Here is a 24,708-nt window from a genome sequence, read left to right on the forward strand (position 1 = left end):
GCAGGCTCTTTGTAAGGCTGCAGCAGCTCCAGTCCCAGCCTCGGATCCTACGGAGCCCCGCTGGGGTGGTGGGAGAGGGAGGAGTATCAGCGAGCGATGGTGGAAGAGAAGGAGAGGAGTGAGCAAGAGGGGCGGGGCCTTGAGTGGTAAAGCGCAGAAATGGTTGGAGGCTTGAGGTGAGATGTGGAGCAGGGGCTGGACACTGGAGGAAGGAATTGGGCAGAGGGCAGAGCCCCAGGGGTCCATTTAATAGAAATTGGAAAGGTGGCATCCCGATGGGTTAAGGAGTTGAACACAGAGCAATTCCCCTGTTTGTCACACTGACACAGCACAGTAAGAGCAGGAAAGAGCATTTAATGTCTTTTTGACTGTCTAAGAAGTGACTCAGGGAAGAGGGCCCCACACCATGTTACCAGCCAGCTCCAGACAGAGCTTAGACTGAGAGCCAGAGCCTCAGCAGAAAACTTTTAAGTCTCTTTATGAGTAAAGAGATGGAGCAGCCTGTCCCAGATTTCTTTGGTCCTCACCCCATAGATGATGGGGTTCAGCATGGGGGGCACCAGGAGGTACACATTGGCCATTAGAATGTGGAAATGAGGGGGCACATTCTGCCCAAACCGGTGTGTGAGTAAGGAGAAGAGAGCGGGGATGTAAAAGGCTAAGATGACCCCGAGGTGGGAGCTGCAGGTCCCAAAAGTCTTGATCCGGGCATCCTTTGTGGGGAGGCTGAAGATGGCCCTGAGGATCTGGATATAGGACATGGCGATAAAAAACACATCCACACCGGTCACAAAGAATAACACAAAGAGGCCATAGTAACTGCTGATGCGGATGTCTGCGCAGGCCAATTTCACCATGACCGTGTGCTCACAGTATGAGTGTGGGATGATGTTGGTCCTACAATATGGCCACTGTCTCGCCAGGATGAGAAAGGGCAGTGTGAGGATGCCTCCACGCAGCACAATGGCCAGGCCTATCTTGGCCACCACAGAGTTTGTCAGGATGGTGGAATGTCTCAAGGGATGACAAATGGCCACATAGCGATCCAAAGCCATGGCCACAAGGATCCCAGACTCCATCCCTGAGAAGCAGTGAATGAAGAACATCTGGGTGAGGCAGGCACTGAAATTGATCTCCCTGGAATTCAACCAGAAGATGCTCAGCGTTTTGGGCAGGGTGGAGGTGGACAGGACCAGGTCGGTGATGGCCAGCATGCAGAGGAAATAGTACATGGGCCTGTGGAGGCTTGGCTCCCTCTTCACTATTAACAGGATGGAAATGTTCCCCAAGATGGCTATGGAGTACACGGTGCAGAAGGGGATGGAGATCCAGACATGGGCTGCTTCCAGGCCAGGAATGCCCAACAGGATGAAGGTGGAGGGGTTGGTGAAGTCAGTTATGTTGGAATCTGACATGGAGTAGGGGAGAAGGTGTCCAACTCTGAGGCAGAACCGTGTCTTCTGCATGTACTGTACATTCACTGGAAATTCTGTTTGTTCCCAGGGTCTCAGGTGATGGTCGCAGTAAATATTCCTGGATGGAGAGACAAAGAAGGGGTGTGTGATAGAGGAGTAGGGAAAATTAAGAAATGGAGCTGATTACATTCAAATGGTCAAACAGAGCACTATTCCCAACCAGTAATATCTGTAGCGAGCTGTAGCTTACGAAAGCTTATGCTCACATAAATTTGTTAGTCTCTAAGGTTCCAGAAGTACTCCTTTTCTTTTTGTGAATACAGGCTAACATGGCTGCTACTCTGAAACCTGTAGACACTTTGTGTTTCACAAGAGCTAGTTCCTCAAAGCTGAGGCAAAATATCAGAAAAAAATAGACAGAAAACTGGGGAGGGAAAATTGGAATTCTAGAAGAAGCATTTATTAGATAGCTAGAAAGTTTCAATTCCATAGTCAAAGAAGTGGACCGCTTTGGATAAACACCTGGTTCAGTGAGAAAGTGAAAACATTTTTCGGGGGGGGGGTGGTAAAGTGAAGAAACAGATTGACAGAGCCAGAAGGGTACCCAGAAGTCACCTGCTACAAGACAGGCCCAACAAGGAAAGTAACAGAAGGCCTGTCTATCTGCTGCAGCCAAAGACCTGCTACCAAAGAGTTTCCTATTCCACCTCCTCTCTCTGTTCCCCCTTCTGGGGAGGGTCGATTTCTTCCACGTCCTCCCCTGTACAAAGACGCTGGACAAAACTGGTTTTACCAAGACTACAGTTACTTTTTTCTTTTGTCTGGACGAGATCTCTTCAGGGCTGAGAGTCTTAAACGACCAACCTATTTATAGACAGATGCCTCTGCCCCAGCCTCCTGCCCCTGAGCTCAAGGCATGTGAGTGAAGAGCTCAGGAAAAGCCCGAAGACATAAGGATACAGATGGTTCATGCAATCAAACATGAATGAATAGGGTTTCCACACATCATGGTTTTACCCAAACACTCTTGTTTTGGGCTTCTGTTTCTGGCTGCCATTTATGATTGTCAGGTAAATCAGAAAGTCTGGTCAAAAAGGGAACCTGTCATTGTTCGGTTACTGCAGGGTGCAGAGAGGCATCAGGTCATTAACCCACAGCAGCCCCTGCTCAGCCATTACCACCTCCTACCTACAACCAGGATCCTTGTCGGGATTCAGTCCTAGCCCCGGAGCAGAGGGAGCCTAGGTAGTGGAAGGAAGGTGGAGACAATCCAATGAGTGATGGCAATAGGGGAGGACAAGAGCGAACAACAAGGGTTGGGTATTGGGGAAAAGGTGGAGAAGAGGGATGGGCCTAGAGGGAAGAAGTGCAGAAGGCCATGGGGACACGAAGGAAGAAGCACAGAAATAGGTGGGGACTTGAGTGAAGATATGGAGCAGGGCAGAGTATTGGGGAAAGAAGCAGGGCAGAGGCTTCATGGGTCCAGTTACCAGCAACTAGAAATGTGGCAATCCAATGAGTTAATGAGTTGTACACAGAACAATTCCCCAGTTTGTCAGGCTAACACAGCACAGTAAGGCCAGTAAAGGATTTAATGTCGCTTTGACTGCCCAGTAAGTGATTCAGGAAAGAGGGCTCAGCACCATGTCATCAGCCAGCTCTGCATGGAGCTCGGTCTGAGAGGCAGTGCACCAGGAGAAAAAATTAGTCCCTTTACGAGTAAAGACATGGAGTAGCCTGTCCCAGATCTGTTTGGTCCTTACCCCGTGGATGATGGGGTTTAGCATGGGGGGCACCAGGAGGTACATGTTGGCCATGAGAACATGGAACTGCAGGGCCACATGGTGGCCAAAACAGTAAGTGAGGGAGGAGAAGAGAGCTGGGATATAAAAGGGTAGGGTGGCACAGAGATGGGAGCTGCAGCTCCCCAAAGTCTTAAGTCGGGTGTCCTTTGTGGGGAGGCTGAAGATGGCCCTTAGGATCTGGATATAGGACATGGCAATAAAAATCATATCCAGACTGGTCACCCAGATTGACCTTGAGTTGTAGTAACTACTCAGAGAAGCCTGTAAGATGAAAGCCTCAGTGGGCTCTCCCCAGGCAAACTCCCTCTGTTAGCCTCTCTGCTGTTCGCCGCTCCACTGGTTCGCAGCTGACTGGCTTTTTATAACAGTCAGGCTCTCTCAAGGCTCACCTGGAACAAAGCACTCCCAATTCACACTTTTCAAACAATCAATCAAGCACATGGTCAAACTGTCCCCACAACAGACACTCAGATACTCACCAACACAGCCTCCCTAATGCAGCCCTTTGCGTACCTCCTCTCAAACAGATCCCAGGCAAACTCCCTCTGTTAGCCTTGTTAATATTGTTAATATGAGACACTCAATTCACTACAGGAGGCTGTTCTCATGGATGAAGCAGATTGGTCACTCTTCACACACTGAGAAATGACATTTTCATCAGTCAGAAAAATGAATTATGAACAACTGATCCTACTAATGCCAATTATATATTTGAATATGCGCCATATGCTATAGTGCTCCATGTGTCAGTATATCCTACATGCCGTGTTGTGGGAAATCTTAATAGGCACTAGCAGGAAACCTGAGTGTAGATACTGGTTAGCCCTCATTGTTCCTTAATGCAATGAAACCAGGCAAGAGAGTCCATACTGTAGGGAGATCCCCATTCGCACAGTTGCTCAAAATATGAGAAGGGAAAAAATCCAAACCTTTGCCAAAACAAAGACAACGTTCGGATTTCTAAAGAATGGGATGGGGAATAACTTGCTCTGGACATGTGCTCAGCTTTGGTCACCCAGTCTCTATCAAAGGTATAGCAGGTAGAAAAGGAATTTCTGGAGATGTGAGAATCAGGGAGGATGCTCTATGTAGACAGACTGAAAAGTTTGGGACTGTTTAGTTTAGGGAAGAGACAAAGAAGGGGGCATATGATACAGGAGAACAAAATAAAAAATGGAACGGATGACATTCAAATAGAGAAACAGAGAACAGTTCCCAACCAGTAATATCTGTAGGTACTTAATGCTTCCAAGGGGCTAATTACCCAAAGATGAGACAAATTATCAACAACACTTATTGGGAGGAATATTTGTGACAGAAAAATGGGATTGGAAATTGGCAGTATATTAAGAAGAGTTCATTAGACAGCTAAAAAGTCACATTTTTTTTTAATTCAGAAGGTGGAGAAAGCTACCAGGGGAGAGGCTGTTCTAGACTTGATTATGACAAATAGGGAGGAACTGGTTGAGAATTTGAAAATGGAAGGCAGCTTGGGGGAAAGTGATCATGAAATGATAGTGTCCATGATTCTAAGGAATGGTAGAAGGGAGAACAGCAAAATAAAGACAATGGGTTGCAAAAAAGCATGCCTTAGCCAACTCAGGGAGCTGGCACATAAAATCCCATGGGAAGTAAGTCTAAAGGGAAAAACAATTGAAGACAGTTGGCAGTTTTTCAAAGAGACGTTATTAAGAGCATGAGAGCAAACTATTCCACTATGTGGAAAAGATAGGAAATGCAGCAAGAGACCACACTAGCTTTAGCATCATTTAAAAATATAAATCTATCTAAAAATATAAAAACATATTTTCAAATTAATAATAAATTTAATTATATTATGGTCACCATTACCAAGCGGTCCAGCTATATTCACCTCTTGGACCTGATCCTGGGCTCCACTTAGGACTAAATCAAGAATTGCCTCTCTCGTGGGTTCCATGATTAGGTGCACCAAGAAGCAGTACTTTAAGGTGTCAAGAAACTTTATCTCTGCATCCCGTCCTGAGGTGACATGTACCCAGTTGATATGGGAATAGTTGAAATACCCCACTATTAGTGAGTTTTTTTTATTTTTATAGCCTCTCTAATCTCCCTGAGCATTTCACAGTCACTATCACTATCTTGGTCGGGTGGTCGGTGGTATATCCCTACTGCTATAGTCTTATGATTAGAGCATGGAATTTCCATCCATGGAGATTTTATGGTACAGTTTGATTAATTTACCAATTTTATTACATTTGATTCTACTCTTTCTTTCACTTATAATGCCACTCCCTCACCAGCCCGACCTGTTCTGTCCTTCCGATATATTTTGTACCCTGGTATTACTAAAAAGAAAAGGAGTACTTGTGGCACCTTAGAGACTAACCAATTTATTTGAGCATAAGCTTTCGTGAGCTAAGCTCACTTCATCGGATGCATACTGTGGAAACTGCAGAAGACATTATATACACAGAGCCATGAAACAATACCTCCTCCCACCCCACTCTCCTGCTGGTAATAGCTTATCTAAAGTGATCACTCTCCTTACAATGTGTATGATAATCAAGTTGGGCCATTTCCAGCACAAAACCAGGTTTTCTCACCCCCCCCCTTCCAAAAACCACAAACACAAACTCACTCTCCTGATGGTAATAGCTTATCCAAAGTGACCACTCTCCTTACAATGTGTATGAAAATCAAGGTGGGCCATTTCCAGCACAAATCCAGGTTTTCTCACCCCCCCCACCCCCATACACACACAAACTCACTCTCCTGCTGGTAACAGCCCATCCAAAGCGACCACTCTCCCCACAATGTGCACAATAATCAAGGCGGGCCATTGCCAGCACAAATCCAGGTCTTCTCACTCCCCCCCCACACACAAACTCACTATCCTGCGGGTAATAGCTCATCCAAACTGACCACTCTCCTTACAATGTGTATGATAATCAAGGTGGGCCATTTCCAGCATAAATCCAAGTTTAACCAGAACGTTTGGGGGGGGGGGTAGGAAAAAACAAGGGGAAATAGGCTACCTTGCATAATGACTTAGCCACTCCCAGTCTCTATTTAAGCCTAAATTAATAGTATCCAATTTGCAAGTGAATTCCAATTCAGCAGTTTCTCGCTGGAGTCTGGATTTGAAGTTTTTTTGTTGTAAGATAGCGACCTTCATGTCTGTAATTGCGTGACCAGAGAGATTGAAATGTTCTCCGACTGGTTTATGAATGTTATAATTCTTGACATCTGATTTGTATCCATTTATTCTTTTACGTAAAGACTGTCCAGTTTGACCAATGTACATGGCAGAGGGGCATTGCTGCCACATGATGGCATATATCACATTGGTGGATGTGCAGGTGAATGAGCCTCTGATAGTGTGGCTGATGTTATTAGGCCCTTTGATGGTGTCCCCTGAATAGATATGTGGGCACAGTTGGCAACGGGCTTTGTTGCAAGGATAGGTTCCTGGGTTAGTGGTTCTGTTGTGTGGTATGTGGTTGGTGGTGAGTATTTGCTTCAGGTTGGGGGGCTGTCTGTAGGCAAGGACTGGCCTGTCTCCCAAGATTTGTGAGAGTTTTGGGTCATCCTTCAGGATAGGTTGTAGATCCTTAATAATGCGTTGGAGGGGTTTTAGTTGGGGGCTGAAGGTGACGGCTAGTGGCGTTCTGTTATTTTCTTTGTTAGGCCAGTCCTGTAGTAGGTGACTTCTGGGAACTCTTCTGGCTCTATCAATCTGTTTCTTCACTTCCGCAGGTGGGTATTGTAGTTGTAAGAATGCTTGATAGAGATCTTGTAGGTGTTTGTCTCTGTCTGAGGGGTTGGAGCAAATGCTGTTGTATCACAGAGCTTGGCTGTAGATGATGGATCATGTGGTGTGGTCAGGGTGAAAGCTGGAGGCATGTAGGTAGGAATAGCGGTCAGTAGGTTTCCGGTATAGTGTGGCGTTTATGTGACCATTGTTTATTAGCACTGTAGTGGCCAGGAAGTGGATCTTTTGTGTGGTCTGGTCCAGGCTGAGGTTGATGGTGGGATGGAAATTGTTGAAATCATGGTGGAATTCCTCAAGGGCTTCTTTTCCATGGGTCCAGATGATGAAGATGTCATCAATATAGCGCAAGTAGAGTAGGGGCGTTGGGGACGAGAGCTGAGGAAGCGTTGTTCTAAGTCAGCCATTAAAATGTTGGTATACTGTGGGGCCATGCGGGTACCCATAGCAGTGCCGCTGATCTGAAGGTGTACATTGTCCCCAAATGTAAAATAGTTATGGGTAAGGACAAAGTCACAAAGTTCAGCCACCAGGTTAACCGTGACATTATCGGGGATAGTGTTCCTGACGGCTTATAGTCCATCTTTGTGTGGAATGTTGGTGTGGAGGGCTTCTACATCCATAGTGGCCAGGATGGTGTTTTCAGGAATATCACCGATGGATTGTAGATTCCTCAGGAAGTCAGTGGTGTCTCCAAGGTAAAAACCTAGATTTGTGCTTGAAATGGCCCACCTTGATTTTCATACACTTTGTAAGGAGAGTGGTCACTTTGGATGGGCTATTACCAGCAGGAGAGTGAGCTTGTGTGTATGATTTTATGAAGGGGGTGGGGGTGAGAAAACCTGGATTTGTGCTGGAAATGGCCCAACTTGATCATCATACACATTCTAAGGAGAGTGATCACTTTAGATAAGCTATTACCAGCAGGAGAGTGGGGTGGGAGGAGGTATTGTTTCATGATCTCTGTGTGTATATAATGTCTTCTGCAGTTTCCACAGTATGCATCCGATGAAGTGAGCTGTAGCTCACGAAAGCTCATGCTCAAATAAATTGGTTGGTCTCTAAGGTGCCACAAGTCCTCCTTTTCTTTTTGCGAATACAGACTAACACGGCTGTTACTCTGAAACCTGGTATTACTGTGTCCCATTGATTATCCTCATTCCACCAAGTTTCTGTGATGCCTCTTATATCCATATCCTCCTTGAATATGAGGCACTCTAGTTCACCCATTTTATTATTTAGGCTTTTAGCACTGATATATAAGCATTTTAAAAACTTGTCTCCTCTTAGCTGTCTGCCATTACACAATGTAATTGAATGGGATTCTTTTTTATTTTACTGTTTTATTTGATCTCTCAGGTGTATGGATATTTTTTACTGTTTCAAAAAAGGCAAATGAAATATTAGGTTGCATTATCAGAGGTATAGTATGAAAGTCACTGTAGTTCATATTACTGGTCTACTCAGTGCTGGTTAGGCCTCAGTGGCAGTAGTGTATCCAATTTTGGTCACTGCTGTATAGAATCATACAATATCAGGGTTGGAAGGGACCTCAGGAGGTCATCTAGTCCAACTCCCTGCTCAAAGCAAGACCAATCCCCAACTAAATCATCCCAGCCAGGGCTTTGTCAAGTCTGACCTTAAAAATATCTAAGGAAGGAGATTCCACCACCTCCCTAGGTAACGCATTCCAGTGTTTCACCACCCTCCTAATGAAAAAGGTTTTCCTAACATCCAACCTAAACCTCCCGCACTGCAAATTGAGACCATTACTCCTTGTTCTGTCATCTGCTACCACTGAGAACAGTCTAGAGCCATCCTCTTTGGAACCCCCTTTCAGGTAGTTGAAAGCAGCGATCAAATCACCCCTCATTCTTCTCTTCTGCAGACTAAACAATCCCAGTTCCCTCAGCCCTTCCTCATAAGTCATGTGTTCCAGTCTCCTAATCATTTTTGTTGCCCTCTGCTGGACTCTTTCCGATTTTTCCACATCCTTCTTGTAGTGTGGGTCCCAAAAGTGGACACAGGACTCCAGATGAGGCCTCACCAATGTCGAACAGAGGGGAACGATCACGTCCCTCGATCTCCCGGCAATGCTCCTACTTATACAGCTCCAAATGACATTAGCCTTCTTGGCAACAAGGGCACACTGTTGACTCATATCCAGCTTTTCATCCACTGTAATCCCTAGGTCCTTTTCTGCAGAGCTGCTGCATTGCCTTTTGGTCCCTAGTCTGTAGCGGTGCATTGGATTCTTCCGTCCTAAGTGCAGGACTCTGCACTTGTCCTTGTTTAACCTCATCAGATTTCTTTTGGCCCAATCCTCCAATTTGTCTCGGTCCCTCTGTATCCTATTCCTAGGTGCCTTCGGAGGTTGTGGAGGCTCCTTTGCTGGAGATTTTCCAAAGAAGGCTAGATAGTCATCTGTTTGGGATGGTTAGACACAACAAATGCTGTATCTTGGCAGAAGGTTAATGCTCGATCATAGAATATCAGGGTTGGAAGGGACCTCAGGAGGTCATCTAGTCCAACCCCCTGCTCAAAGCAGGACCAATCCCCAATTAAATCATCCCAGCCAGGGCTTTGTCAAGCCTGATCTTAAAAACCTCTAAGGAAGGAGATTCTACCACCTCCCTAGGTAACGCAATCCAGTGTTTCACCACCCTCCTAGTGAAAAAGTTTTGCCTAATATCCAACCTAAACCTCCCCCACTGCAACTTGAGACCATTACTCATTGTCCTGTCCTCTTCTACCACTGAGAATAGTCTAGAACCATCCGCTATGGAACCCCCTTTCAGGTAGTTGAAAGCAGCTATCAAATCCCCCCTCATTCTTCTCTTCTGCAGACTAAACAATCCCAGTTCCCTCAGCCTCTCCTCATAAGTCATGTGTTCTAGACCCCTAATCATTTTTGTTGCCCTTCGCTGGACTCTCTCTAATTTATCCACATCCTTCTTGTAGTGTGGGGCCCAAAACTGGACACAGGACTCCAGATGAGGCCTCACCAATGTCGAATAGAGGGGGACGATCACGTCCCTCGATCTGCTCGCTATGCCCCTACTTATACATCCCAAAATGCCATTGGCCTTCTTGGCAACAAGGGCACACTGCTGACTCATAGCCAGCTTCTCGTCCACTGTCACCCCTAGGTCCTTTTCTGCAGAACTGCTGCCAAGCCATTCGGCCCCTAGTCTGTAGCGGTGCATTGGGTTCTTCCTTCCTAAGTGCAGGACCCTGCACTTATCCTTATTGAACCTCATCAGATTTCTTTTGGCCCAATCCTCCAATTTGTCTAGGTCCCTCTGTATCCTATCCCTGCCCTCCAGCGTATCTACCACTCCTCCCAGTTTAGTATCATCCTCAAATTTGCTGAGAGTGCAATCCACACCATCCTCCAGATCATTTATGAAGATATTGAACAAAACCGGCCCCAGGACCGACCCCTGGGGCACTCCACTTGACACCGGCTGCCAACTAGACATGGAGCCATTGATCACTACCCGTTGAGCCCGACAATCTAGCCAACTTTCTACCCACCTTATAATGCATTCATCCAGCCCATACTTCCTTAACTTGCTGACAAGAATACTGTGGGAGACCGTGTCAAAAGCTTTGCTAAAATCAAGAAACAATACATTCACTGCTTTCCCTTCATCCACAGAACCAGTAATCTCATCATAGAAGGCAATTAGATTAGTCAGGCATGACCTTCCCTTGGTGAATCCATGCTGACTGTTCCTGATCACTTTCCTCCCATGTAAGTGCTTCAGGATTGATTCTTTGAGGACCTGCTCCATGATTTTTCTGGGGACTGAGGTGAGGCTGACTGGCCTGTAGTTCCCAGGATCCTCCTTCTTCCCTTTTTTAAAGATCGGCACTACATTAGCCATCGATGACCATAGCGGTCCCTTCTCACCTTGTTGCTCTATGATTCTGTGATGTAAAATTCCAAAGTAGACCGGGACTTAGTCACACACAAGTCTTTGGGCTCAATCCAGATATAACTGGGAGAAATGTAATGGCCTGTGTTATACGGGATGTCAGACTGTATGGTAGAATTGTCACTTCTGGCCTCATACCTTATGAATCTATTCATAAAGAAAGGCGATCAGCCATTTATATTTACTCATAACACACAAACAAGGAAACATTCAATTACATTGAAAGTCTGAACGTATTATATTGAGGAAAGAAAATTGTTAACATAATACTTATTTGACCTGTGGAACTCCTTGCCACAATCATTAATAGAGCAAAGACTTTAGCTGAATTGGCCATTGTAGGTTGTTCTGGTGTCACCACTATTAAGAAGACCTCATTTTCAGTTGCTTATAAGTTTGCCAGAATTTAAGAGTTTGTACTGAAATTTTCCATGCTGGGTGTCTGATTCTGGTGGAATTGTTTCTTCAGAGTTTCAGGCATAATTGTTCAGACAACTTTTCAAATGAAGCTAGGAGAAACATGTCTTGCCCATATTGAAATGGTCTTGCAATAGTTCCAGTGAGGAGCTCTAGCACCTCCACGTTTTCCAGCAGATAAAATTCTGGCAAAAGGCCCCCCACTCCCATCCCCCTCACACACACTGCCCATCAACAGCCAGAGCCCTGAAATGCAAGAGGAGGGGGTGAAAGTCTCTGTGCATTAACACACAGCTGGTTCCTGAGGTCTCTGCTCTGTTCTCACTCCAGGTGGACATTTGCCTCAGAATTTGGCCTTGTTTTGTACCTCTACTAACACCTTTCATCCTGAAGGCTCTACTGTGCCACTGAAATGCAGCCACCTAAGGGCTGAAGCCATCAGCCGGGCCCTAGATGTTGACAGAAAAGAGTGATAATTTTGCGAGTGATACTGAAGCAAAATCATCCCTTGTGGCAAGGGTCCCGGTATGTTTAATAGCTTCTCATAGCAGAAAGGACCAAAGACCTATTGTGTGTCCCATCACACCCACGTTGCACTTGGTTTGTCGAGCAGGTGAGCTCCTCAGCAAGAGATGTTTCAGAGTAACAGCCGTGTTAGTCTGTATTCGCAAAAAGAAAAGGAGTACTTGTGACACATTAGAGACTAACCAATTTATTTGAGCATGAGCTTTCGTGAGCTACAGCTCACTTCATCGGATGCATTCAGTGGAAATTACAGTGAGGACCCATTTTTTCATGTTCTGTGTTTATATAAATCTCCTCACTGTATTTTCCACGGCATGCATCTGATGAAGTGAGCTGTAGCTCACGAAAGCTCATGCTCAAATAAATTGATTAGTCTCTAAGGTGCCACAAGTACTCCTGTTCTTTCAGCAAGAGATGGGTACCTGTGAATCCTGAGTTGGAAGTGACTTCTCTGGCAATCCCCCTCAGGTAGCCGTGTCGCACACCTCTCTCACCCCAGCATCTGCGGCAGCATCCCACACTGAGAGCCGACACAGGGCTGAGCACCGTTTATAATAGAGCTCTGTGCAATCCCAGGGGGTTCACTCAGCCTCGAGGGGAGAAGCAGCATTTGGATGTAAACAGGCTGGACTCCGGAGGCACTGTAGCCAATGTCTCTCTTTTCCATGTCTGTGATTCTGTGTTCTTTATCCACCTTTAGGAGTAAACAGTAATTAAGGGACCTTCTGACTGGGTAATGAGAACTCTTGGGCTCTGGGCTGAGTCAGAGAGCAATTGGCTGCTTTGTGTATTTGTGTATAATTAAAATTTATAGTTGATTGGTAAAAAAACAAAGGATAATGCCTTGGTCTCCATAGAGTCTGATACCAAGTAAATGGCCAGGATGGATGAGCAGAGAGTAGACAGACAGATCTGGAGAAAGATGTCTGAGGGGAGACACTAGCAGTTTTTTTAAGGTACACGGGGCTATTGCTCAGTAATTCTCATCAGCAACTGTTATCATGCTGTGCACCACCTTTCATTGAAGGATCCTAAAAACACCTAACAAAGGAAAGTCACTATGAACATATCCCCATTATACAGATAGGGAAACTGAGGAACAGGGAGACATGAGTTTGCCAAGATCACACGGAGATTGAGTACCATTATGACAGACAGAATCCAGGAGCCCTGACTTCCCAGCCGTAACCACAGTCTCTCCATCACGAAACGGGAAATGGGCACCCCCTCTGGCAGATCCCCATCCTCTCAAGGAGAATCTGAGGTTTTCAGAACCAGGTGGAGATCGTGAGTTCCCGCTCGTGGGAAGTGTGAACTCTGGGACTCCACTTCTGCTCCCACTCAGAAACCTCCCAGCGCATCACAGTCACTGGGGTTACTTTGGTGAAGAGACGCAGTAAAATCAACATGGAGTTAAACTTTTTTCATTTTAGTGTAGTTCCCATTTGTGAAATTAAATGAAACCATGTTGGGCCACTCAGGTGTTTTCCCTGCCATAGGGATGTTAACCTGAATTATATGATGGTCACTACTACCAAGCGGTCCAGCTATATTCGCCTCTTGGACCAGACCCTGTACTCCCCTTCGGATTAAATCAAGAATTGCCTCTCCTCTTGTAAAAACAACGAATGTGACAGATTTTTATTACCAATTTGCCAGAGGCATCAGGTGATTAGGCTGAGGCATCAGGATTGTTAGGGGAGGAGATAAAGGAGCACACTAAGAGTTTAAATTTTAAAGCTTTATTAATAAAATAATAAAATAACAGCGGTGAGTGCTGGGAACGCTTCCATGTTACTTAGAGGAAGAAAGAAAGTCTTAGTGCCCCAGCCCTAACCCACTTTATACTTACACAAGCATGACCCGAGGCTGGCCAAGCCTGGGTGTAACGTAAGAAGAAGGGTCGGGGAAGGGTGGCCGAGAGTTTTGTTTTGTGCACAAGCCGTTTAGGGTTTGCTGTTGATTTGTAACTTGCTTTGGCTTTTAGGAGGGTTTTTAAATTTTGGGTGTTTTGTGGGGTGTTTTGTTTAGGGACCTTTGTTTTTTGTGCTTTTTGTACCAGTTTAAACTGGTTTTTGTGGCCTTTTTGCTTTCCCAAAACACATCAGCTCCAGGGACGTGAGACTTTTTTTTCCCCCTTGCTGGCCTTCGCCGTCTTACTAATTTTTGCAATTTTTGCAGTTCTGCTCAGCTTAGCTCTGCTTTCTCATGGCTGACTGGGGTTGGGTAAGATATGAACGCAGCTGCAAACTTCTTGTTGAGTGCCGTGACCTTGGATTGCGGCCAGCATCTTATCTTCGGACTAAGCTAGCCAAAGTGTCGAGTTAACCCGTTCTCTGCTTTTTTCCTCCAACTTCGGCCTCTCACAACCTGCAAAGGAATCTTCCACTTCACACTTACACCTTTAACCCTTCCCAAAATTCCTTGTGATGTGATGTGATTGTATGTTGCTAATGCTGATTTTCCTCCCCAGGGGACTCCCTGAGGGAGGGGGCCATTGGGTTGTAACACCCAGTGGCACCTTGGAGACTAACAAATGTATTTGGCATAAGCTTCCGTGGGCTAGAACCCACTTCATCAGATGCATGGAGTGGAAAATACCAGAGCAGGTATAAATACATGGAAAGATGGGAGTTGCTTACCAAGTGTGAGATAAATCTAATGAGACAATTCAAATAACAGCAGGATACCAAGGGAAGAAAAATAACTTTTGATGTGGTAAGGAGAGTACCACATTTCAGATAGTTGACAAGAAGCTGTGAGTAACAGTAGGGGGAAATTAGTATGGGGGAAATTAGGTTTAGGTTTTGTAATGACCCGACCACTCCCACTCTTTATTCAAGCCTAATTTGATGGTGTCAAGTTTGCAAATTAATTCCAATTCTTCTGTTTCATGTTGGAGTCTGTTTTTGAAGGTTTTTTTGTGAAGAATTGCCACTTTTAGGTCTGTTATTGAGTGACCAGGGAGATTGAATTGTTCTCCTACTTGTTTTTGAATTTTATAATTCCTGATGCCAGATTTGTGTCTGTTTATTCTTTTGCATAGAGACTGTCTGGTTTGGACAATGTACATGGCAGAGGGGCATTGCTGGCACACAATGGCATGTATCACATTGGTAGATGCGCAGGTGAACGAGCCCCTGATGGTGTGGCTGATGTGGTTAGGTTCTATGATGGTGTCCCTTGAATAGATATGCGGACAGAGTTGGCAACAGGCTTTGTTGCAAGGGATTGGTTCCTTGGTCAGTGTTTTTTTGTGTGGTATGCGGTTTCTGGTGAGTATTTGATCCCGAGGTGAGATGTGGAGCAGGGGCTGGGCATTGGAGGAAGTAATTGGGCAGAAGGCCGAGCCCCAGGGGTCCATTTAACAGAAATTAGAAAGGTGGCACCCCGATGAGTTAAGGAGTTGAGCACAGAATTATTCCCCCAATTGTCACACTGACACCGCACAGTAAGACCAGGAAAGGATTTTATGTCTTTTTGACAGTCTAATAAGTGACTCAGGAAAGAGGAATCAGCACCATGTTACCAGCCAGCTCCACACAGAGCTTAGTCTGAGAGTGAGAGCACCAGGAGGAAACTTTAAAGTCCCTTTATGAGTAAAGAGATGGAGCAGCCTGTCCCGGATCTGTTTGGTCCTCACCCCGTAGATGATGGGATTCAGCATGGGGGGCACCAGGAGGTACACATTAGCCATGAGAATGTGGAAATGCAGGGGCACATTGTGGCCAAACCGGTGTGTGAGTAAGGAGAAAAGACCTGGGATGTAAAATGCTAAGATGGCACAGAGGTGTGAGGCGCAGGTCCCAAAAGTCTTGATCCGGGCATCCTTTGTGGGGAGCCTGAAGATGGCCCTGAGGATTTGGATATAGGACATGGTGATAAAAAACACATCCACACCGGTCACAAAGAATACTACAAAAAGGCCGTAATAACTACTGATGCGGATGTCACCACAAGCCAGCTTCACCATGGCCATGTGCTCGCAGTACAAGTTGGGGATGATGTCGGTTCTGCAATATGGCCACTGCCTCGCCAGGAGGAGAAAGGGCAGTACAAGCATGCCTCCACGCAGCATCACGGCCAGGCCGATCTTGGCCACCACAGAGTTTGTCAAGATGGTGGAATGTCTCAAGGGATGACAGATGGCCACATAGCGATCCAAGGCCATGGCCACAAAGATCCCAGACTCCATTCCTGAGAAGCAGTGAATGAAGAACATCTGGGTGAGGCAGGCACTGAAATTGATCTCCCTAAAATTCAACCAGAAGATGCTCAGCGTTTTGGGCAGGATGGACGTGGACAGGACCAGGTCAGTGACGGCCAGCATGCAGAGGAAATAGTACATGGGCCCATGGAGGCTCGTCTCCCTCTTCACAATGAACAGGATGGTGAAGTTCCCCAAGATGGCTATAGCATATGTGATGCAGAAGGGGATGGAGATCCAGACATGGGCCGCCTCCAGGCCAGAAATGCCCAGCAGGATGAAGGTGGAGGGGTTGGTGAAGACAGTTGTGTTGGATTCTGACATGGAGTAGGGGAGAAGTTGTCCAACTCTAAGGCAGAACCGTGTCTTCTGCATGTACTGTACATTCACTGGACTTTCTGTATGTCCCCAGGGTCTCAGGTGATGGTCGCAGTATAAATTCCTAGGTGGAGAGACAATGTGAATATAAGACAAGACATGCACAACTGGAGGCTGGTCTCGGGGAAGCAGATTGGTCGCTCTTCAGACACTGAGAAGTGACACTTTCATTATTCAGAGAAATGAATTATGAAAAAACTGACCCTAATAATGCCACTTCCATATGTGATGGTGCTCCGTGCATCAATAATTCCTACACAAAGTGGTGTGGGAACCCTTAATAGGCACCAGCAGGAAACATGAGTATGGAACTAGTTATCCGTCATTGTTTCATAATGCAGTGAAACCCAGGCTAGAGAATCCATTTTATAGGGAGATCCCCATTTACCCAGTAGCTCAAAATCTGAGAGTGGAAAAAAAAAAACAACCTGTGTGAAGACATCTACTGGGAGAAATATCCCAGGTAAAACATACCTCAGGGAAAAGACTTGGCATCAGTGATATCAGCTCAATGGAAACACCTGCTGATTCACAAAAGTGGCCAAAACAAAAGCAATGATCGGATGCCTACGGAATGGGATGGAGAATAACTTGCTCTGTACATAGCCTCAGGTTTGGTTTCCTAGTCTCTATAAAGGATATTGCAGATAGAAAGGGGGTTTCCAAGAGGCTGGGAAAATGGGAGAGGCTGTGAGATGTGGACAGAGTGAAAAGTCTGGGACTGTTTAGAGAAGAGACAATGAAGGGGGTGTGTGATAGAGGAGAGGAAAATTAAAAAAATGGAGCTGATTACATTCCAAAAAATGGAGCTGATTTAGTTGGGGATTGGTCCTGCTTTGAGCAGGGGGTTGGACTGGATGACCTCCTAAGGTGCCTTCCAACCCTGATATTCTATGATTCAAATGGTCAAACAGAGAACTATTCCCAACCAGTAATATCTGTAGACACTTCGTGTTTCACAAGAGCTAGTTCCTCAAAGCTGAGGCAAAATATCGGAAAAAAATAGACAGCAACCTGGAAAGGGAAAATTGGAATTCAAAAACAAGCATTTATTAGATAGCTAGAAAGTCACAATTCCATAGTCAAAGAAGTGGACAGCTTTGGATAAACACCTGGTTCAGTGACAAAGCGAAGAAATTTTGGCGGGGGATGGCAGGGGGAAGAAGAGCAATATATAACGCATGGAAAAAAGAGAAATAAATAGCAAATAATACAAAATTGAAGTTGTGAATATTGATCATGGACATTAAAGACATGAGGGAAAAATTCATGTGTGGCAGGCCTCACGATAACAAAGGAGGTTGTTCAGTATATAAAGAACAAAAGAAATCCTAGAAAAAGTTTAGGCCAATTCCTAGAGGGAGAAAGGAAAAGTGTTAAAGTTGCAGAAAAGGTAGATGTGTTCAATAAATATAGTTGTTCTGCATTTGGAAAGAAGCAGTATGAGGGACTCATACCACGTGAGGTGATGAAACACTTTTCAGTCCATTAGCAGTCAAGGAGGGAGTGAAAGAGCATCGACAGTAGAACCCTAGAGATATGAACACCAGGGTTACGAACTGACCGATCCACCACAAATCTCATTTGGAAGCAGAAGTAAACAATCAGGCAGCAGCAGAGCCAAAAAAGAGAGGCAAATACAGGGCAGGTCTGTGTTAAACATAAACTATTAAAAAAGAAAGGGAAAGTTTTAAAAAAAGGTTTGACAAGATTAGGAAACTTGGAAAAACTGGTCTGGGATTAGTTAAAAATAAGTCTAGGAATTTAATTAATGCAAAGTAACAACAGAGTTGATTAACTTGTTTATCCCTTAATGAGAGGAGAGGTTTGGTTGATCAAAGGGACCACTTTGATCAGATGCATAAAGTTTGATTTCTCTAAAGCATTTGATTTACTAGGGGACAACATTCAGATAAAAAATGAACACTATCATATCAGTAGAGGGTATGTAAAATGGACTAAAAACTGCCTAACTGACAGATCTCGGAAAGCTGTTGTCAAAGGGCCATGGTCAGCGGAGGGGCAGGGGGCGTTTCTAATGAGGTTGTGCAGAGATCATTTCTAGGCCTGATGCTATTCAATATTTTCATCAACTACCTGGAAGCAAATAGGAAATCTTTGCAGATCAAATTTGTGGACAACCCAAAGATTGGCAGAGTGGTTACAATGAGGTGGCCAGGGCAGGCATACGGGTTGATCTGGAGCCTTTGGTGAGCTGCAGTCACGCAAATAAAATGTTTTAATACAGACAAATGTGAAGTTATCCTCTCTGATCAGGGAACGCAGGCTCGACCCACAGACTAAGGCATTGTATTATGGAACGCAGGGCATCTGAAAGGAATTTAGGGGTCATTGTGGACACCCAACTCACCGTGAGATGCCAGTGTGATGCCAGGCAGGAAGATAGATGGGTTGTGGCTCTATCCCTTCTGGCTGACACAAGACTCAAAGGCCAGAGGACCCAGTGAGTGGTCGGGCGGGCACTGGTGTTGTGGGGGAATTGGGAGTGTACAGGCACTGTAAATAAAGAAACACGGATGACGCACCTGCAAGAGGGTTCTGAGACCCTTTCTTTTTGCTGTTCAAGCACAAGGCACAAGGACAAGGGGGGAAGAAATCTGGGCCACCCTGTGACAGGAAGCCATAAAAAAGGATGGAAAAAAATATTCTATTTTCCCATTGAAGGGAGGACAAGAGGCAATGGGTTCAATTACAGAATAGAAGTTTTAGATGAAATCTGCTAAAAAACTTCCTAACAGGAAGAACAGGAGGAAAATGGAACAGATGCCTCAGGAAGCTGTGGAAGGTGCTTCGCTAGAGCTTTTCCAAAGGAGGCTGGATGCCCATCGGTCTTGAAAGGTTTATACAGAACACATCTTGCATCCTGGCAGGGGTTTAGACTAGCTGAGCCTTGAGGTATCTTCTAACCCTTTGGCTCTATGATTCAACGATGAAAAATGCTACCACAGGCCAGGCCCCTGTTAAACACAAGTCATGGGGCTCAATACAGGGGTAACTAGGTGAAATTTAATGGCCTGTGTTATACAGGAGGTCGGACTGGATAATTGAATGGTCCCTTCTGGCCTTAAACTCTATGAATCCATTGATAAAGATAAAGAAAAGATAAAGAAAGTAGATCAGACATTTATATTTGCTATGTCTCATAAAACACAGACAAGGAAACACTGAATTACATTCAAAGTCTGAACTATAAAACTGATAAGAAAATTGTTTACTTAATACATATTTGGCCAGTGGAACTCCTTGCCACAGGCATTATTGGAGCAAAGAGCTTAGCTGAATGGGATTCAAAAATGGATTGGCCCCTGTAGGTAGTTCTGGTGGCCCCACCGTAAGTTAAGGTTGTCTGGCACCTTAACCAAAAAGACCTCATTTTCAGTTGCTTATAAGTTTGCCAAACTTTCACAGTTTGGTCTGAAATTTCCGTCAATGGGTGTCTGCTTCCAGCTGACTTTTTTTTTGAAAGTTTCCGCCCAGACCATTCAGCCGACTACTCAAATGAAGCTAGGAGAGAAAATGTCTTGCCCATGTTGAAAAATTCTTATATTTTTTTCCAGTGAGGAACCGTAGCACCTCCATCCTTTCCAGTATATAAAAGTCAGGTAACAGTCATCCTGTTAAAAACCAGAGCCCTGAAATGCAAGGGGAGGAGGTGACAGGGTCAGTGCATTAACACACAGCTGGCTCCTGAGATCTCTCCTCTGCTCTTACTCCAAGGGGAGTTTGGCGTCAGTGGGGCCTCAGCAAAATAGAGGCCATGAACTTAGAATTTGGCCTTGTAGTGTACGTCTACTAATGCCTGTGATCTTGAAGGATACTCTGTGCCCACTGAAATACAGCCACCTCCGGGATAGAGGCCATCAGCCATGCTGGGGGCAGGGAAACAGCTCTGAGGGACATTTTGGCCCACTAGAGTGGAGCAAACTCATCAGCTCTGGCAAGGGACCTGGGATATTTAATGGCTGTGCAGAGGGGAAAGGACCCAGACTTACTGTCTATCGCACCATGTGCACGTTTCCCTGGGTTTCTTGAGAGGGGAGCTCCTCAGCAAGAGATAGGTACCTGTGAATGCTGAGACAGAAGTGTCTTCCCTCAGGTAGCCGTGTCCCACACCTCTCTCACCCCAGCATCTGCAGGAGCATCCCACGCTGAGAGCCGAATTGGCAGTGTGCACTGTTTATAATAGAGCTCTGTGCAATCCCATGGGAGTTCGCTCAGCCTCTAGTGGAGAATCACACAAACAGGCTCGAGACCAGAGAGATTCTAGCCAATCTCTCTCTTTCCATGTCTCTGTTTCTGTGCTCTTTATCCATCTTTAGGAGTAAACAGTAATTAAGGGACCTTCCCTAAGGGAGATGAGAACTCTTGGGCTCTGTCCTGAGTCGGAGAGGAATTGGCTGCTCTGTGTATTTGTGTATATTTAAAAAATATAAATGGACTATGAGTAAATAGTAGACAAACAGATCTGGGCAAAGTGGAGACACTAGCAGTTATTTTCAGGTACACAGGGCTATCGCTAAGTGATCAGGGATATGTAATTCTCGTCATTAACTATCACCATACTGTGCAGCACCTTTCACTGAAGGATCTTCAAAATACCTAGCAAATGAAAGTCACTATGATCATCTCCCCATTATACAGATAGGCAAAATGAGGGAAAGGGAAATGTGACTTGGCCACACAGAGAACAAGAGACGGAATACAGGATCCTGACTCCTTTCCATGACCACGGTTTCGCCATCAGTGACTGAGCACATGAAAAGAAGGAAATGGACTCACGCTCTAGCATGGCCTGTTCTTTAGGCAGATGCTACTGATTTCCCTGGGGGTGCAACTTGAAACTGGGGTACCACCGAGTCCTCCGGCAGACTAATCTGGGCTCCTTAGAATCATAGAATCATAGAATCACAGGGTTGGAAGGGACCCCTGAAGGTCATCTAGTCCAACCCCCTGCTCGAAGCAGGACCAATTCCCAGTTAAATCATCCCAGCCAGGGCTTTGTCAAGCCTGACCTTAAAAACCTCTAAGGAAGGAGATTCTACCACCTCCCTAGGTAACGCATTCCAGTGTTTCACCACCCTCTTAGTGAAAAAGTTTTTCCTAATATCCAATCTAAACCTCCCCCACTGCAACTTGAGACCATTACTCCTCGTTCTGTCATCTGCTACCATTGAGAACAGTCTAGAGCCATCTTCTTTGGAACCCCCTTTCAGGTAGTTGAAAGCAGCTATCAAATCCCCCCTCATTCTTCTCTTCTGCAGGCTAAACAATCCCAGTTCCCTCAGCCTCCCCTCAGAAGTCATGTGTTCTAGACCCCTAATCATTTTTGTTGCCCTTCGCTGGACTCTCTCCAATTTATCCACATCCTTCTTGTAGTGTGGGGCCCAAAACTGGACACAGTACTCCAGATGAGGCCTCACCAATGTCGAATAGAGGGGAACGATCACGTCCCTCGATCTGCTCGCTATGCCCCTACTTATACATCCCAAAATGCCATTGGCCTTCTTGGCAACAAGGGCACGCTGCTGACTCATATCCAGCTTCTCGTCCACTGTCACCCCTAGGTCCTTTTCCGCAGAACTGCTGCCTAGCCATTCGGTCCCTAGTCTGTAGCGGTGCATTGGATTCTTCCATCCTAAGTGCAGAACCCTGCACTTATCCTTATTGAACCTCATCAGATTTCTTTTGGCCCAATCCTCCAATTTGTCTAGGTCCTTCTGTATCCTATCCCTCCCCTTCAGCGTATCTACCACTCCTCCCAGTTTAGTATCGTCCGCAAATTTGCTGAGAGTGCAATCCACACCATCCTCCAGATCATTTATGAAGATATTGAACAAAACCGGCCCCAGGACCAACCCTTGGGGCACTCCACTTGATACCGGCTGCCAACTAGACATGGAGCCATTGATCACTACCCGTTGAGCCCGACAATCTAGCCAGCTTTCTACCCACCTTAGAGTGCATTCATCCAGCCCATACTTCCTTAACTTGCTGACAAGAATACTGTGGGAGACCGTGCCAAAAGCTTTGCTAAAGTCAAGAAACAATACATCCACTGCTTTCCCTTCATCCACAGAACCAGTAATCTCATGATAAAAGGCGATTAGATTAGTCAGGCATGACCTTCTCTTGGTGAATCCATGCTGGCTGTTCCTGATCACTTTCCTCTCATGCAAGTGCATCAGGATTGATTCTTTGAGGACCTGCTCCATGATTTTTCCAGGGATTGAGGTGAGGCTGTAAGTCTCTGACAAGTGGCAAGCCTCACCAGGCCTTGCATTTACACAGCCATACACAGACAGGGATACACCAGCTGCACTTATAGGAATGCTTTCACCACTCATGAACCAACAGTAGAGAGACTCCAGCTAATTCCTCCCATCTCCCCAGCCTAGCACCTCAGAGCTGTCTCGTCTTGCCCTGGTCTGAAGCTTGAACAGTGTAATTTTATTACCCAATCTGCCCCTCCCTCAATGAGAAGAGGACAATGAATAAGTGTTAATATTCCTGAGCATATGCTATTTTGCATTTCACACATTCAAGTGTTGCAAACATTGTAGTGTTATCTACAGGCATTCTTGGAAAGTTCTATGTACCTTTTAACACTTTGTACATCAGCCTATTGATATTACAAGTCAGTAAATGTGCCTTCTCTGGGTCGCTAGGAAACCTCTCTTTGTATCTGTCATAAATAGAAAGGGACGGGTAACCACCTTTCTGTATTCAGTGCTATAAAATCCCTCCTGGCCAGAGGCAACATCCTGTTACCTGTAAAGTGTTAAGAAGCTGAGCATACCTGGCTGGCACCCAACCCAAAGGACCAATAAGGGACAAGATACTTTCAAATCTTGGGGGGAGGGGGGGAGGAAGGCTTGAGGTGGGGTGCTTCAGTTTCCCCTTCCACATAGCAGACCATGTTTATTAGGGTTTCCCTACTGTGAGAAGCTTTGAGCCTGTTTACAGGTGCTAGCTGAGAAGCAGCATCCCCATAAGGCTTCTTGTTTACAACTCCAACCATGTCCAATAGCTTTCCCCCAAAATCATGCACATTATATCTTTTTATAGGAGTTACCATCAGTATTGAATTCTTTGTTATAAGGTTTATTGTTAGCAACAAACTTTGCATCATGAGATTGAACAATAACACAGAATCTTTTGTCAGAGGTACACTTTTCTCAGACTTTTTATTTTGTCACACCTTCTGCTTGGACAGTATGTTTCTTCAAAATCCACTGTGACTTTCAACTCCCCTCTGAACCTTAACATGTGTTTAGTAAGTGGTTTTCCTTTCCCCGCAGTGTCCCTCTCAGAAGGGTTCTCTAATTTCTGAGTGAACAAACCCAAACACACTTGCCCCGCTCCTTCTCCGAGGTTCCACCCCTCTCACTCCATCCGACCTCCCTTGGTCACTAGGTCTCCCCCTCCCTCGCTCTCTCATTTTAACTGGGCTGGGAGGGCTGGAGAGGGTCCCTTTTTGACCAGGTGTTCAGTTGAAAACTGGACACCTTGTAACCCTGCCTGTCAGTGGGGATCTCAGTCAAAGGTCATCTTTGGGGTCCTGGTATACCGGGATCTGGTGGGTTAGGATGTAAAGAGAAATTAAGTGTTGGCTAGCCCTCTGTGGAGCTGCTTCCCAAACCCAGGGTTATGCATGCAAAACAAAACATGCAAAAATATCCACCTCCCCTTTGGGCTTTTCCTGTGATCCCCACATTAAGCACAGGGACTCCCCACCCAGTTCATAAAGGGTGGGGATCTGTGCTCTCTGGGCTAAGAGGTGTGTCTTGTGCCAGCAGCTCTTTTCCAAATCCTCTCTGTGTCTTACCAGCCCAGGGAATTTCCTTCTCCCCTGTGTCAGGTGGGTCATTAGCATTTCCACAGACAACCATTTCTAAAGTGAGAGCCACACCCTGTCTTAAAGAGACACAGTTAGTTTTCCCAAGCACATCAGGAACTAATTCCTGAATAATCAGGACCCAGATTGAGGTGCCCTCCCTCACCCCTCTCTATCCCCAGGAAGTCTGTGGCGTGAGTGCTCCCTCGGGAAGTCAGTTACACAGTTTCCTCTCAAAACCTGAGCCATGGGTTGAGTGCCTGAGTGCACAGATGCTTAACCAGCCATTCTGTCCTGGCCATCCTCCCCCATGTGATGAGTGAGAAAATAATTCCTGTTCTCCCACTATTCCGCCCCCAGTTTCCTACTCTGGGCCCCCCTCTAAGACACAGACCCCAATGCTCTCTAGGGTGG

The 24,708-nt window shown here is 45.7% G+C and overlaps 2 protein-coding genes across 2 annotated transcripts; both read right to left on the reverse strand.

The window, feature by feature from the left end:
• Positions 1-467: 467 nt before the first annotated feature.
• LOC144277657 (olfactory receptor 52E4-like) lies at positions 468-1,466 on the reverse strand. Its single transcript, XM_077838594.1, has one exon. It carries the CDS (start codon positions 1,464-1,466, stop codon positions 468-470), a length of 999 nt encoding a protein of 332 aa, XP_077694720.1.
• A 1,571-nt stretch (positions 1,467-3,037) lies between these two features.
• Positions 3,038-16,436, reverse strand: LOC144259260 (olfactory receptor 52R1-like). The gene is made up of 3 exons (XM_077807454.1): positions 15,425-16,436; positions 3,179-3,294; positions 3,038-3,091 (listed from the first exon to the last, which is right to left on the reverse strand). Exons 1-3 carry the CDS (start codon positions 16,434-16,436, stop codon positions 3,038-3,040), a joined length of 1,182 nt encoding a protein of 393 aa, XP_077663580.1.
• Between the last annotated feature and the right edge of the window lie 8,272 nt (positions 16,437-24,708).

Source organism: Eretmochelys imbricata, chromosome 1 (assembly GCF_965152235.1).
Source record: "Eretmochelys imbricata isolate rEreImb1 chromosome 1, rEreImb1.hap1, whole genome shotgun sequence".
NCBI lineage: Eukaryota > Metazoa > Chordata > Testudines > Cheloniidae > Eretmochelys > Eretmochelys imbricata.